Source organism: Nelumbo nucifera, chromosome 1 (assembly GCF_055504915.1).
Source record: "Nelumbo nucifera cultivar China Antique chromosome 1, China Antique-T2T, whole genome shotgun sequence".
Taxonomy (NCBI): Eukaryota; Viridiplantae; Streptophyta; class Magnoliopsida; order Proteales; family Nelumbonaceae; genus Nelumbo; species Nelumbo nucifera.
Genome location: NC_142649.1, coordinates 77289992 through 77305413, shown reverse-complemented (window position 1 = coordinate 77305413; position 15422 = coordinate 77289992). Strand labels below are relative to the sequence as shown.

Genomic DNA, 15422 nt, shown 5'->3' with positions numbered 1-15422 from the left:
ATGGATTCATTCATCAGAATTGACTTCTTTTGATACACAAAAGATCTATAGGAAAAGAAGAAATAATCGAAGAGACCTTTAGAATAAAAGAAGACACTTCAGGCTTCACCAACAAAAGCCTTAGATTCATCAGCGCTCAAAGAGTCGATAGATTTCCTACTCTCTCTCTACCTACAACCTACTACGTTGTAGCGGTACAATCTCACAGGGTGTGGCGATGTGTGGCTGCAATTCAAGGCAGGTAGAATGTGGATAAAGAGTAGTGGGTAGGAAATCCCATTTGCGCTCAATATGTTATTAACTTAAAAAAAGGTTCGACTATATAAACAACTGACCAATAACACAAAACCTTGATTAGGAACATGTAGTGATTTATCAAAATTCATGGATGGATTTTGATTGGTCAAAATTCTTTCCATACCATATCTTTTCCATATCATAGATTTTTCCCTTAAAAAATTATACGGTTTCTCTACAAGAGATCTCTAGGGTGCAATTTCAAACACTGGTTCCAAGGAAGAGCTCCAACGCCCCTTGCATTGTGATCACTCCCAGGTTTTGTCAAAAATCAAACTCTACAAGTTTTTGAGTTTCTTACTTCTTACCTCCCATCGAAACGCCCCTCTTTCTCTTTTTACTGCTGATAGTCACAAATTGGTTGGGTTGTCTTGCCGTTATGCTCTAAGGGTGCATTTGATTCATGTCGGAATAAGAATTAGAATGGAAATCTTCTGGAATTAGAATCATCTATCATTTCCTTTGATTTAGACAAGAATTAGAATTAGATTCGTAAAAGATATACACCACTTTCAAAGAGAGTTAGCATTGGACAAAGAGAAAAAAAAGATTTTGAGGATGTCTTTTTTGTTTTGTTGAATGAGATTCTCATTCCCAAAGGCGAGGCTGAAATATGGCCTTTCCTTCAAAAGTGAGAATGCAATTTTATCAATAATGAAAATCAAAATTCATTTTACATGACAAAACTGCTGAAATTGAAATGGAGTTTTCTAGGAGAGGAATGAAATCTTAAACGGGCCCACCTAGATCATACATGTTTGCTTCATATAGCTTAATATCTAACATACGACAACTCCAGGTGAAGTGAAAAATTGTATTCCCATCGTTGATCGTCTCTGTTTGTTAGGCCTCCTCAAACCTGTCCTTTCCTAATATATTTCAATCCAAATAATTCACTTTTGACATAATGCAACATTCTTTCCATTAGTTTATATCTTCATCTTTGACTCTTGAGGAAGCAATTGATCTAATCTTTTCTCTTAGGCGGTTCAGTGTGCCAAGAATATAAATACAAATATGTATAAAATATAAATACATACAAAACAATATAAAATACAGCACAAACTGAGCCTTAGCAATAATACAATTATAAATCGGTTAAGTCCCATTAATCAAATCGACTAGTTATTGCCCCTAACGCCGCTGATACAGTATAGTTATAATGCATACCAGTGTTTTTAACTTTTAAGACTGGAAAAACCAGAGAAAACTTAGAATGGTCTCTTGGTCTTGGTTTCCCCCTCTAGGCTCTAAACGATTTCCGATTGGAGTAGGCCCATTGCCCATGATGATAAATAGTATATTTGGCCAGTGCATGGGCCAATTGAGAAAACGAATAGCCCCAAACCCATAATTGATTAACCTAGACCACCTCTGAACAGTGGACCCTAGAGATTTTAACACAGAAGCTTGTCAGACATCACCACGAGGGAACATTTATGAAAAGACATACGTGGCAATGGGTGCATGTGAAGAGGAGTCGAGATCTACTCTCGCCCTGTTCCGTTCCAGACTGCATGTGAAGGGTTTTTTCTGTTGATTGGGTGGGCTGGAGCCTGGAGCCTGGAGGGCATCTCATTCTCGATAATCGTCATAATCATAAGCACTTATGTTGACACGTGTAAAACAAACGATGAGACTTGGGAGTTACGACTATCAAAAAATAAGATAAAAGAAAACAAACTTTCGGCTCAGAGTAGGTATCGCTTTGTTTTTACATCAGCGCCCGACGAGGAAACGCCCCCACAGCACATCTCCCGAGGAGATGATTAGATATCATCGGGAGATATTCCTAAGACACGGTTGGAATGTGCTGTAGGAGTACGTTGTAGGGACGCTGAGGATTATTTTTGTATCGTATCGTAGTTTCGTAAAAGTTGAAGGGTTTTTCGGTTCCTTCGGTCCGTCCTTTTTTTTTGATAAGGAGATAGTGAGAACTTTGATCAGTATAATTACAAGGAAAGGGAAATATTCGTCGGTTTGTGGAGCAATAGATGGTCCCCCCACAGTCCCCACAACAGGCAGAACCGTCCGGTCACAATGCGATCAGAGGATAGATGTACCATCAAATGGAAGATACGTGTCCCCATTGCCAATTTGAGAGGCACAAGCAATGTGGCACTCGTCGAGGCGGCTTTGCAACGTGCCGCTCATGTAGCGCTCCCTCCTACCTCTCTCTCACACAGAAATTAAGAAATACCCATAAAAACAGCAATAGCAAGTTTGCATTTGGAATTCCTTCGGTTCGGAATTACTCGTCCCCTCTCTCCCTCTTCTTGGCTTTACGCTTGATAATCGAAAACCTAAAGCTCACGCCAACGGCCCTTTTCTCACTTCCTCATCTCCTCCATCACTTGACCTTTTCTCGCCTTTCGTCTCGGCGATCTCTATGCGTCGGTCCATAGAGCCACTCGCCGTCGGGAAGGTGATCGGAGATGTTCTCGACATGTTCTCTCCGACCCTCGAATTCACCGTTCATTACGGATCCAAACAAGTCGCCAATGGCTGCGAGATCAAGCCTTCTGCTGCAGCTAATAAGCCCAAAGTTCAACTCTCTGGTTCTCGTCTCTCTAACAATCTCTACACTCTTGTGAGAAAATCTTTAATTTTCTTCCTTCCTCATATATTTACTGATCTCAAAACATGCAGTACTTTTTTCTTTTCATTTTCATCTGTTTTAATTTTTCTTTTTTTTTCTTTTAATTCTTGGGTAGGTGATGACCGATCCTGATGCTCCAAGTCCCAGTGAACCCACGATGAGGGAATGGCTCCATTGGTCAGTTCCTCTGTTTTTATTTAGTAATAGCAATTTGAGGGTGGAATTGTACATATCAACGCTGTTTTCTTAATCCCCAGATGCTTTTGTGTTCTTGCAGGATCGTAGTAGATATTGCAGAAGGTTCAGATGCCACGAAAGGTTTGTGCTCAGAATTCCTTTTTATTTCTTTATTATGTTTTTGATTAATTGTAAATCATGCGAAAAGAAGGAAAATGTTCATAATATGCGAATGGACGTGGGTGGGAGGGAATGAATTTCTAATTCTGTGAACTGTGATGGGTTAATGGGGTTTACACATTTTAGTATTTTACATACAGGGAAAGAGCTGGTGAGTTACATGGGACCTCGGCCTCCGACCGGCATTCACCGATACGTCTTCACACTGTTTCAGCAGAAGGGACCCATAACGGAGGAGACTCGACCGCCAGATGCCCGTGGCAGTTTCAACACCCGCAATTTCGCCGCACAAAACGGGCTGGGCCTCCCGGTGGCTGCTGTGTATTTTAATGCCCAGAAGGAGCCAGCGACCAGGAAACGCTGACTGACCTGTTTCACTCGATCATATACGTACATAATTTAGTCGTTTCGCTTGTTTGTTTTGTTTGTCTGTCTCACTTGCTTGCTTAGGTTAGCTTAAGTCGCTGTTTGGTTCTTGACATTTTTATTTATGCTTTTATAAATTTATATACCGTTGTTTGGATACACGACTCCGACTAGCCTTGGAATTGCAGAAGATAGGAGCTAGGAGATAGCATAGCAGGAATGTGTTTGGTCATAGGCCTTGGTTGGAATATAGATACATAAAACCAAAGTTACATGGAAGTTCTCTCTCTCTCTCTCTCTCTCTCGTTCTCTCTAGAAGCACATACACATACAAATACAAATGGAAGTTGTTTGTCTCTCTCTGTCGATCTCGAAATCACATGGAAAGAATGCATGAACTGTGGTGGGACTGTACTTTACCCAAAAAAACTGTGGGACTGTACGGTTACAGTAATTGTGGAGACAAATGATGAATGCGAAAGGCGTTCAGTTCAGTTCAATTTAAAGTGATTTAAAGTGCTGGAGCAGCCTCGCCTCATCCAGGCTCCAGCCATCCATCGTGGGCCTGCTGGCTGCCTGGCTTTACATTTCCGAGATTCAGCAATTGATTGAGTTCACATCTCCTCCCCACAAGGGGCCGCCCCACAGCACATCTCCGCCGTGTATTGGGGAAGATGTTCCCAATACACGGCGGGGATGTGATGTGGGCGGCCCCTTGTAGGGAGGAGATGTCGATTAATTGGTCATCGCTCAAGGAGGTTAGAAACAGTTCCCAATAAGCTGGATTATTCAACTCTTTTGAATTTATAGGGTCGCTCAATAACAGGATTTTTTGCATAAAAGCCCGTGGTGAAAAAGCTCAAAAACAGGCTTTTTGTAGCAAAAGCCCGTTTGAAAACGTGAAGAAAGAAAACAACATTTAGCTTCTCACATAAGCTGATCAACAACACTTGAAAAAAAAAAAAAAAAAAACTTTTTCCAAAGAATCTCGTTTTAAAAAGTAGCCAAACACTGAAAACGCAGCATTAATATTTAGGCAGGTTTTGCACTCTATTCTACATAGTACTTACTCTTTCCAAACAGAGCCTTAGGGATTTAGTTCCTGGTCTCAAAATACTTGCATTCCTAATGAAACGAAATGATAATAAACTACGGTTATGATGCACCTACTACAAATTCAAAACAGCATTACATAAATACTAAGACTTGTTTGCCAGAAAAGAAAAAAAAAACATAAATACTAAGAATATTTTCCCATAATTGAAAGTTATTTAAGTCACACAGTCATGCTCTTGCCACATTATATTGTTTTCACCGCTGCTGCTGCTTTTGTTTAGACTTTGGAGGACTACATCCAAAAAATATTCCAAAGTATTAATTTCTCTCTCTACTGCTGTATATTCCAAAGTATTAATTTCTCTCTCTACTGCTATATATTCATCTCCAAGTTTCAGGCCATAAACTCGGTGTGATGGCTAATTACTAACGTGAGCTACATAGGACAGTGAACTTGATGGCTAATGTAGTAAAGGACAGTCCAAATTAGCCATTTGTTATCTTACATTGGAGCGACAGTCTGCCATCTTGGAAAGAAGCCTAATTGGCTCGATTAGGCTAATTTTTCCATTATTAAATATCCTTCTCCAAATTTCTAAAAAAATAGTGAGAGAGAGAGAGAGATTCCAGACCCGCAAGAGGGAGTGGGTGACTGGGTGGGTTGGCATTCCTACTATTTTAGAAATCAAATAAATGGTTCCAAAGTTCCACCGAAAGAGCAGGTCCTAATCCAAACACATCCAAAAAAACTCTTCATGTGAGGTCCACTAAACTTAGCATGGAAAACCTGCAATTACACGTGTTTGTTTCTGTACCTCCATATTTGGAAGGACCAGTCCAGATTTAATGGTCCTTGCATTGATTTGGACCTAGTCCATTCGGACAGTCCGGACCGGTTCAAAACTGTCCAAAGTATTCATCAGATTGGATCGGTCCATCTGTAATGACCAAATCCGGTCCAATTCACATCCTTAGCCATAGTTCAAGTCTATGCTTACTTGTGTCTGTATTTCCTTACTCCATCACCCCATCCTACGATAGAAATCAAGAGAAAAGAAAGAAGATATCTGGGAAAAGAGGCTGATATGCTATTTACATCTTATACTTGCCTTCAACCCCATCTACGGTAGAAATCAAGAGAAAAGAAAGAAGATATCTGGGAAAAGAGACTGATATGCTATTTGCATCTTATACTTGCCTTCAACGGATGATTACAAATTGTGTAATGATGTGATGATATGATGCAATCCTTCTTGGAGGATCAAAAGTTCAAAACTATTGAAGACCAAATTTAGTAAAGGGAAATTCCCGATTAGTACCTTGTAGTTTGGGCTTAGTGCCACTTTGGTCCCCCAAATTTTAAAATGCGATAGTTTAATACCCAAACTTTCAAAATGTGACAATAACCCAGTACTTGCTGTTAACTAGCTATTAATCAGCTGCTAAGTGGCATTTGAAAAAGATATAAGTGCCCTTCGAGTGTCATCTAATTTTCTTTATCAACCAACCAAACATTGACAAAAAATTAACAGCCCCAAATCCTTGTCTCTTCTATTCAAGAAAGTTGGGGTTACCAAAATGCCCACTCAAACATGATTCCAACTTTCTTGAATGGAAAAGGCAAGGATTTGGGACTGTTATTTTATTGTCAACGTTTAGATGGTTGATAAAGAAAATTAAATAATACTTGAAGGGCATTTGTGTCTTTTTCAAATGCCACATAACAGTCGGTTAACAGCTAGTTAACATCAGGTATTGGATTGTCACGTTTTGAAAGTTTGGGTACTGAATTGTTGCATTTTAAAGTTTGGGGGACAAAGTGGCACTAGGCCCAAAGTACAGGGTACTAATCGGGAATTTTCCCTCTAGTAAAATAGTGTTCATGAATTTTGGGCATCTGTGAGTTATTCCTTCTTAATAAACTTTTACCATAACATAATCTCATGCGATATTAATGCTTGAAGCTACACGGTTATGTTGAAACTGTTGATGTTTTCAACCCTAATTTTGACCAGACCAAATTGCATTCCTACTCGTTAAAATGATCCTGAATGGGAAGAAACTTTGGTTTTAGTCTTTCCGCTTTCATCTAACAGCCTAAGATATGTCCTGCCTTATTAAACCACAATCCTGGCATACATGTTACTATCTATCATTCATCCCAACAATTAATACTCTTCTTGTGGATTCAAAAATTCTAAATAAGGAGTTGTTTGATCATGGTTGAGGTGGCTCAACCGAATGATATAGTGCAAATTGGTAGCTCCCTATTGGAAACAGCTCAGAACAACTCAAACATTGGGCTAGTGATGTCACCTACCCACACCGGGGTGCTTTACCCGGTGTGGGTAGTACGATGCTTAAGTTAGCGATGTAGAGATTTGAGAGAACTGAGAGCTTAATTGTAAGGGAATTTGACAGCTAAGTCGCGCATACCTTGTGAGGCTAGAGGCGAGGCTTTTATATAGGCAAGTTGTCGTGGGCCTCACGATGCATGTCCAAGATCGTTGGCCCATTTAGTCTGGAGTTAGTTTCGCACTCAAATATGGACTCCGCGTAAGCTGATAAGGCTTATCCAAGTCCACATCATTCCGCCACTCCACGTGTCGTCACATCATTGGATGGGCCAAATCATCTCTCATCAATTGTCCCCCACTCTCGAGCCCAACATGGTCAACTCGGGGCAGGAGTATCTTTGAGCTAAAAGGATTTGGCCCAGTCTTCGGTTCAGTTGTGGTTCAACCAACGATTCAAACCTAATCGACTCAATTGGCTCGACCATGGGAGGTGAGGTCGTGTCTCAAGCACGCACGGTTGTCACATGAAGATTAAGATTCGTGGACATAAAAAACGTGCTTAACTGTCGAAATACGAATAGCCGCACTCCTTAGGAACCGTTGGATCTATTCGATTTGGATTGTTGATATAGAATCCCTGACCACTTCGGCTACTCCCCTCTTATTAAGGCTTTCCCTTGGGAGCATGACGAGGAGGAGGTTGCCGTCTTCGAGGAGGCTCTATTGGCAAGTCTCCAGTTTCCGCTCCATCCTTTTATACCCGAGGTCTTGAATTACTATAATGTTAGCCTTGATAAGTTGCACCTGAACTCCATCTGTACCTTGGCCGGTACAATCTCCCTTTGCTACCATACCGGTCTTCCTCTAGATATTAAGACCTTTGTCGGCCTTTGCTAAATAAAGCAAAACCTTTCTAGCACCCTGGGCAAGGTTAGTTACTACCTGTCGTACCAGCCTGAGTACAAGCTTCTGCATGGCTTTCCTTCTAAAGTCCTAGCCTGGAAGAGTAAGTACTTCTTCCTTGAGTTGCCCGATGGGTGGCCCTTCTCAATGCACTGGAGAGAGGGGGTGAAAGACGTCGGGGAAGATCTGAACGAGCAGGTGCAGGCCAAAATGCAGAACCTTGTGGACCGCTAGTTGATGTTGAGCGACTTCTTATTCGAGGAGAAGCTAATCCAGGCTGGGTTGAGTCCTCTGGGTAGGTCCTCGTCTCAGGTTTGGGTGTTTGCTTTCTTTACTTCATATTAATTTGACTAACTCTTGAGCTTCTCGTGCAAGAGACATGTCAAGCATTCTAATTGTGGGGCTACTTTAGAGTATGAGGAAGAGGAAGAAGAGAAAGGTAGTCCACTAGGAAGCACCTTAGGCTTCGACTCCCGAGCCTATTGCGCCGACTGCTATTGAGGAATAGGGGTGATCATGGGTTGGGCCCAGGTCGGGATTTGCACTTATGATAAGGGATATAGCTTAGGCCTGGGCCCAGCCTCGGCCAAGGTTCTGGGCCTGAAACATAAGCCCTATCCCAGGTCTACATGGGCCTAGGCCGGGTCGGGCCTAATTTTGGGTCAATGTCTTTCATATATAAAACATTACATATATATAATATTTTATATTAAATGGCATAACATGCATATAAACTTATTTTATACATTGTATAATATAAAATATTACATATAATATAAATTATACATGTCATGTTATAATATTTATATATAAAATATATAATCTAATGTAAAATAACATGTATACATTATACACAAAATGTGTAAGTTTAAATATATGTGGGCTGGCCTCGGCCTGGGTCGGGCCTGAACACCAAACCCAGGCGCAAGCCTAAAATTTTCAGGGCGGGCTGGGCTGAAATGATCACCCCTACCGAGGAGGTCCTGGTGGTCGACCTGGTCGGTGAAGATCAGGTGGAGAGGATCTTGCTTGAGATCGAGGCAGCCCGGACATCCGAGGCGCGCCATCTACCACCCAAGGTCTCGATGACTGGTAGTTCGGGTGCAGAGAACGAACCTGAGGGGAGGCAGTCCATCATGGACTTTCGGATTGCTCTCATCAAGAGCAAGGAGGATGTCTTCCCCGATGAGGTCGCTGATCTTTCTAAGGTGTGTCTTGGTGAGCTCGGCAACAAAGTCATGCGCTGCCTCATGATGGTAAGTTCCCAATCTTCTCGTCATGCTATTCCCAATATGGGTTCCATACTTAGCTCCTGCTTTCTTTTGTAGGTGAACACTTTGACTCACTCCTTAGTCAAGCAATCTGAGTAGCATCTGGTGAGGGCTGAATATGTTGAGGCAGTAATGAATGAGTACCAGTCTCGAGTTGACGGGTTGTGTCCTTCATCGACGAGTTGGTCATTGAATGGAACCGGATTGGCGAGTTAGAGCTTCACATCGAGAAGATCAAGTAGGAGTTACAGGAGAAGGACGCTCACTTTTCTGAACGCAAGACATAGCTCCTCGACGAGGTCCAGGCTTCCAAGGTCCGAACTGTTGAGGAATTCAAAATTTTTCCAAACTTCTTGCAGGAGAGGTAGGAGTTCGGCACCAATACTTTCTATCAAGGCTTCAAACTATGTCGAATGTTAGGAGGTTGGTGTACCCCGAGCTCAATCTTTCCCCAATCAAGTCCTCGGCCTGTACCAATGAGATGATAGATTGGGTCAATTTGGAGCTTGACTCCAAGGACGAAGAAGACAAGGTCGGTGAGGAAGCTGTAGTCAGAGCCGATGTGGATGCTATTGGTGTGGTTGGTGATGGGGACGAGGAGCCCTGTAGTGTTGAATCATCTTTTCTCTTTTCTTGGACCCCCTTGTAAATATGTAAAGTGTCGAGTCTTCGAGTTCGGCCTGGAAGAGCTTTCTTTTTCTTCTTTTTTTTGATGATGATGTAACTCTTATCTATCTTGAATGAAGTTTCCTTTTTGCACACCTCGTGTCTTTCTTCTTTAAACCTGAAACTTCACAAAAATACACTAAGTATGGGATTATAACCCAAGGTGCCTAGGTGCCAAAGCGACTAGGCATAGTATGGTATAATGACCCGAAGTGCCTATTTGCCAAAGCGGTTAGGCATATCGAATTGACGTCGTTAACGCCAAGTTGGCATAGGGGGCATTTAGGCTAAGAGCGACTTGGCATCCCCTTTCAAATGTAGTTTAGCCGATGTGCTCCATAATGCAAGTCGGCTCGACTAGGTCACCGAGGTGGGTGGTCTCTTTTACACTTAGTGAAATTTTAATAAGTTGCGGATGCCGAACTCCCTAACTCAACGGTAGTATCTCCTTAGGTTATCCACATTCCATGCATGTGGTACCTGCCTCCCCTCCAATGTCTCAAGCTCGTATGTTCCTTCATCGATCACCCTAAGTACTCTGTAGGGATCCTCCCGCTTTGGTCCTAACTTACCAACACTAGGCTTAGGTACCATAGCTTTCCGAAGTACCAAGTTGCCAACTTGGAATTGACATCTGTTGACATAGGCATTGTAGTACTGAACTACTCACTGCTGGTAGACTGCAGTCCAGATACAGGCTAGGTCTTAGACTTTTTCCACTAGGTCAAGATTGGTTCGCAACTTGTCATTGTTGGTCTCTTCATCGTACGCCTCAAATTGTAAGGTAGGCACCTCGATCTCGACAACGATGACGACCTTCGTCCCATACGTCAGATTGAAGGGAGTCTCTCTAGTTGTTGTTTTGATGGTAGTTTGGTAGGCCCAAAGAATGTTGGGTAGCTCGTCTACCCACAAACCCTTATCTCGGGAAAGCCGAGCTTTATGTTCGTAGGGGATTTCCCTATTCGTTATCTTAAACTGTCTGTTTGCTTGGGGATGAGCTACCGAGGTGAAGTTCTACTGGATCCCCATCTCGACACATCAATTCTGGAATTTGATGTCCTCGAACTGCTTCACATTGTTTGATATCAACACTTTGGGAAGTCCGAATCTGTAAACTATATTCCTCTAAAAAAAGTTCAGTACATTCCGAGCTAGGATAAACACCAAAGGCTCAACTTCCACCCACTTTATGAAATAGTCAATTGCCACGACCAAGAACCTTCTCTGCCCGGTCGCAGGTGGGAAAGGACCGAGGATGTCTATACCCTATTGAGTGAACGGCTACGGGCTAGTCAAGCACTTCAGGTTGGTGATGGGCAAGTGTAATATGTTAGCATGCCTTTGGCAATCATCACACCTCCTAATGAGCTCGAGTGCGTATGCCTTCATTGTAAGCCATTAGTATCCTTGCCTTAGTGCTTTTCTGGGTAAGTGCCCTGCCCCTCAGGTGTCCTCCATAGAGACCCTCGTGGATCTCGTGTAGCACTTGGCTTGCCTCGGTTGGACACAAGCAATGCAAGTAGGAAAGCATAAATGATCTATGGTACAACTATTCACCAATGATGACATAGTGAGCTGACTGTCTCTCTACCGTCCGAGTTGCATTGCAGTATGCTGGTAGGGTCCTATGGCACAGATAGTCAATGAGCGGATCCATCTAGCTCGGCTTCACAACCAAAACAGGAGAGACCTCTTCTGTCACGCTGGTTAGCTTCGAAAGCACATCAGTCTTTGTATTCTCGGATCTTGGAATTTGTTGGATGTACCAGGAGTGGAAACTGGGCAGGAGCTCTCTCACCTTGGCCAAATAAGTTGTCATGGCAGGCTCCTGAGGCTCATAATACCCATACCACGAGATGCTTTACGCCAACCTCCTTTACCAAAGTCAGAACGACTATTACCGCTTTATACTCCACTTCATTATTCGATGCTTCGAATGCAAACTGGAGGGCGACTCCAGCTTTAGCCCGCTAGGCCCATAAAATATCAGCCTATTTCCACTTCTGTGCTAGTTAGATGAGTCATCCACGTGGAGGATCCAGAGCTCCTTGTCCCAGGTCAGGGTGGGTTCCGCACTAGTAGATGCCTCCAACATGGTAGCAGACTCAATCACTCCAGGGGTTAGCATGTTGAACGTGCACTTGACAACGAAGTCAGCCATGACCTACGCTTTGATTGCTAGGCACGACCCGAATTGGATGTCATATTTGCTTAGCTCAATGGCCCACTTCGTCAATCTTCCCGAGACCTTGGGCTTTTAAAGAACAAGCTTTAAAGGTCGGCCGGTTAGGACTACAATGATATGGGCTTCAAAGTATGGATGCAACTTCCAAGCTGCCAATACCAAGGCAAAGGCCAACTTTTCTATGTCGAGGTACCTGGTCTTAGCTACATGCAAAACTTTACTTATATAGTAGACATGTCGTTGCACCCCATCTACTTCTCGAATTAGTACTAAGCTAACTACCTTGTCACTCACAAAGAGATAGAGTTTTAGCTCGTCTCCTGGTTTTGGTTTGGTCAATAGGGGAGGTGAACTGAGGTACCTTTTGAACTCGTCGGACATGAGCTAGCACTCCTCGTTCCACTCAAAATCTTCATTTATCTTTATTGCCTTAAAGAATGGGAGGCACCGCCTAGCCAATTTAGACATAAACCAATTCAGGGTGGCTATCCAACCAATTAGTTTTTAGACTTCTTTTATTAACCTAGGTGGTCTCGTATCTATGATTACCTGGAATTTATCCAGGTTGGCTTCGGTGCCACGTCGATGCACTATATAGTAAAGAAATTTACCCAACGTGACCCCGAAGACACACTTGTTCGGGCTGAGCTTCATATTATACTTTCTTAAGATTTCAAAAATACAATTTAAATATGAAATTAAAGAATTTGAAAATTGAGTCTTCACAACCATGTCATCAACATAAGCCTCTATTTTATTGCCAATTAAATTTGAAAAAATCTTATTTACAAGTCACTAGAAAGTTACTCCAGTGTTTTTCAATCTGAAGGGCATAACTTTATAGCAATACAAGCCTAGTTTGGTTACAAAGGCTATTTGTTCTTAGTCTGCTAGGTTCATCCAGATCTGGTTATAGCCAGAGCAGGCATTCATGAAGCTCAACAACTCGTGCCCCAATGTCACGTCTACCAGGTGGTCTATTCTGGGAAGCAGGAAACTGTCCTTTGGGCAGGATCTGTTGAGGTCGATGTAGTCGACACACATGTTCCACTTGTCATTTGCTTTTTCACGAGCACTAGGTTGGCTACCCAACTCGGATATTGGACCTCTCTAACAAAGTCTGCTACGAGAAGCTTCCCAATCTCCTCATCAACTATCCTCCACCTCTCTACGGTGAGGTTCCTCTTCCTCTGCTTAACTAGTCTGACTAAAGGGTCGACATTCAACCTATGAGTAATGACAGAGGGATCTATGCTGGGCATTTCTGCTGCCGACCATGCAAAAACATCTAAATTACTAAGTAAAAAACTTACTAGTTGTGACCGTAGTGGCTCTACAAGGCAAGCTTCGATTTGGACCGTCTTCTTGGGCTCAGTGTCTGAGACTAGGACCAGGGTGGTGTCCTCCATTGGGCGAACTCGCTCATCGGTATTCTCCAGGGGCGGCTGCAAGTCGACATCATCTGCTAGCTTTCCTTTGCCTTTCAATGCTGCCATGTAGCACTTGTGTGATTCCAGTTGGTCACTTTGTACTATCCCTACACCATATATCTCGTCGGGAACTTCATCGACAAGTAGTAGGTCAACACTACTGCCCGAAGTGCATGAAGGATAGCTCGACCCAAGATGGCATTGTAGAGGGATGAAGTAGCGACCACTAGGAAGCTATGCTCGAAACTGACTGAATTCAGATCAGAGCCTACTGTGACTAGCACTTTGATCTGGCCCAGAGGTCTTACCACATCTTCACTGAAGCTGACGAGGGGGATGTCGACTGGCTGCAGGTCCTTTCTCTCTAGTTGCATCTTCTTGAACACATCCAGAAATAGAATGTCAGACGAGTTTCTGGACTCGATCAAGATTTGCTTTATCTTGAAGTTGTTAATGATCATTTTTGACGATGAGGGCATCATCGTACGAATACTGGAATCCACGAGCGTTATCCTTGGTGAAGTATATGACTTCCTCCACATGAGGGCACTTTGGTGGATTCTCGTCCTCATGCTCAAGCTCTTGGATTGAGTTCTTCCCTACCGCAGTTGTGCATCTTGCCACGATAAATCCTCCGGTGATCATGTTGATCACTCCGCGAATGAGCCATTCTAGTGGTGGTGGGTCTTGATGTTACTGGTCCTTGTCCTAGTTCTTGCTCGACTCTGGCACTTCTCTTGGCTGGTCAACAAGTCAGCCCTGGTCATCACGCTTGATGAATTTCTTGAGGTAGCCTCAACAAATCAACTCCTCGACCTCGTCCTTAAGGTTGTGACAATTCTCTGTGTCATGACCGATGTCGCAGTGGAAATGGCAGTACTTGTTTGGGTTCTTGTTTGCGGGGTTGCCTCTCATCCTGGGTAGCCACTTAACATACTCGGCTATCTTGATGTGCATTAATATTTCCTCTTTCTTTTCGTTGAGGGTTGTGCAACTTTTGTTCTAAACTGGAGGGGTCCTTGAACGCCAGCTTGACGACCTGGAACTTCGCGACAGGGACATACTCCTTTTTCTAGGAGACTTGCTACGCCTACTTCGGGGGGGACCTGCTTCTCTTTGGTGACTTACTCTTGTGCCTTTGTTTGCTACTTCCTGCTTCTTCTTTTGCTCGCTTCCTCTTCCCGCTCAGCTCTAACCGGGATCCTAGCGCCTCCTCTGCCATTGTGAAATTGTTGGCTTGGTGGAGGAACTCCTCCATAGAAGATGGAGGGTTCAACTCAACTTCCCAAAGCAAGTCGGGGTGGAAGACGCCATTGACCATTGCAGTGAGCTGAAATGTTGGGTTGAGGTTTGGAATCTGGAGGCGCTCCAGGTTAAACCACTTGATGTAATCCCAGAGCATCTTGTCTAGTCGCTGGACCACATTCAATAGGAAAGTCATAGATTTTGGACATCTCTTGCTAGTGGCAAAGTGTGTCGTGAAGAGGTTCACGAACTAGTTCCAACTTTTAATTGAGCTTGCGGCCAGTCCTAAGTACCACATCCAAGTTGTGCCCTGGAAAGTGGTTGGGAAGGCCATGCATAGGCTCGCATCATTCGCCCCATGTAGTTGCATCAAGGCCTAGAAGTTCTCTATATGGTCAATTGGATCAATAGTTCCATTGTAAGACTCCAGGCTTGGGGCTTTAAAGTCCTTAGGTCGTGGGGCCGTAAGGATCTTTGGTGCAAGTGGGGAGGTGCGGGTCACCTGCTGTATTGTTGGTTGGACGACAATTTGGTTCACCTCTCCTTTTCTTTCTACCTCTTCGTTGTTTGTGGGAGCAAGGTGGCTTCTCCCAGTGTCGCGGCGTGCACGTCGGTGACGCCTCCTCCTCGATACCTCGGTTGAGTTGTTCTCTTTAGCTTTGATCGGTGTTGTAGCTCGGTTGTGCTCTTTAATCGAGACTTGGTTCCGGTTGTCGATGCGACGGGGAGGGTCCGGGTCCTAGTCCT

The 15422-nt window shown here is 43.4% G+C and overlaps 1 protein-coding gene across 1 annotated transcript; it reads left to right on the top strand.

Annotated features, from left to right (window-relative positions):
- The first annotated feature begins 2405 nt into the window (after positions 1-2405).
- On the top strand, positions 2406-3778 carry LOC104605714 (protein MOTHER of FT and TFL1-like). Its single transcript, XM_010270580.3, has 4 exons — positions 2406-2887; positions 3012-3073; positions 3174-3214; positions 3394-3778. The coding sequence occupies exons 1-4, from the start codon at positions 2687-2689 to the stop codon at positions 3615-3617; spliced, it is 528 nt and encodes a 175-aa protein (XP_010268882.1). The 5' UTR covers positions 2406-2686; the 3' UTR covers positions 3618-3778.
- The last annotated feature ends 11644 nt before the right edge of the window (positions 3779-15422 follow it).

What these genes read in the sequence shown, in the direction of transcription:
- LOC104605714 (XM_010270580.3), top strand. Translation starts at nt 2,687, where the DNA reads ATGCGTCGGTCCATAGAGCCACTCGCCGTCGGGAAGGTGATCGGAGAT. An exon ending in CTAACAATCTCTACACTCTT is followed by an intron (nt 2,888 to 3,011) that starts GTGAGAAAATCT and finishes ATTCTTGGGTAG; the next exon opens with GTGATGACCGATCCTGATGC. An exon ending in ATGAGGGAATGGCTCCATTG is followed by an intron (nt 3,074 to 3,173) that starts GTCAGTTCCTCT and finishes GTGTTCTTGCAG; the next exon opens with GATCGTAGTAGATATTGCAG.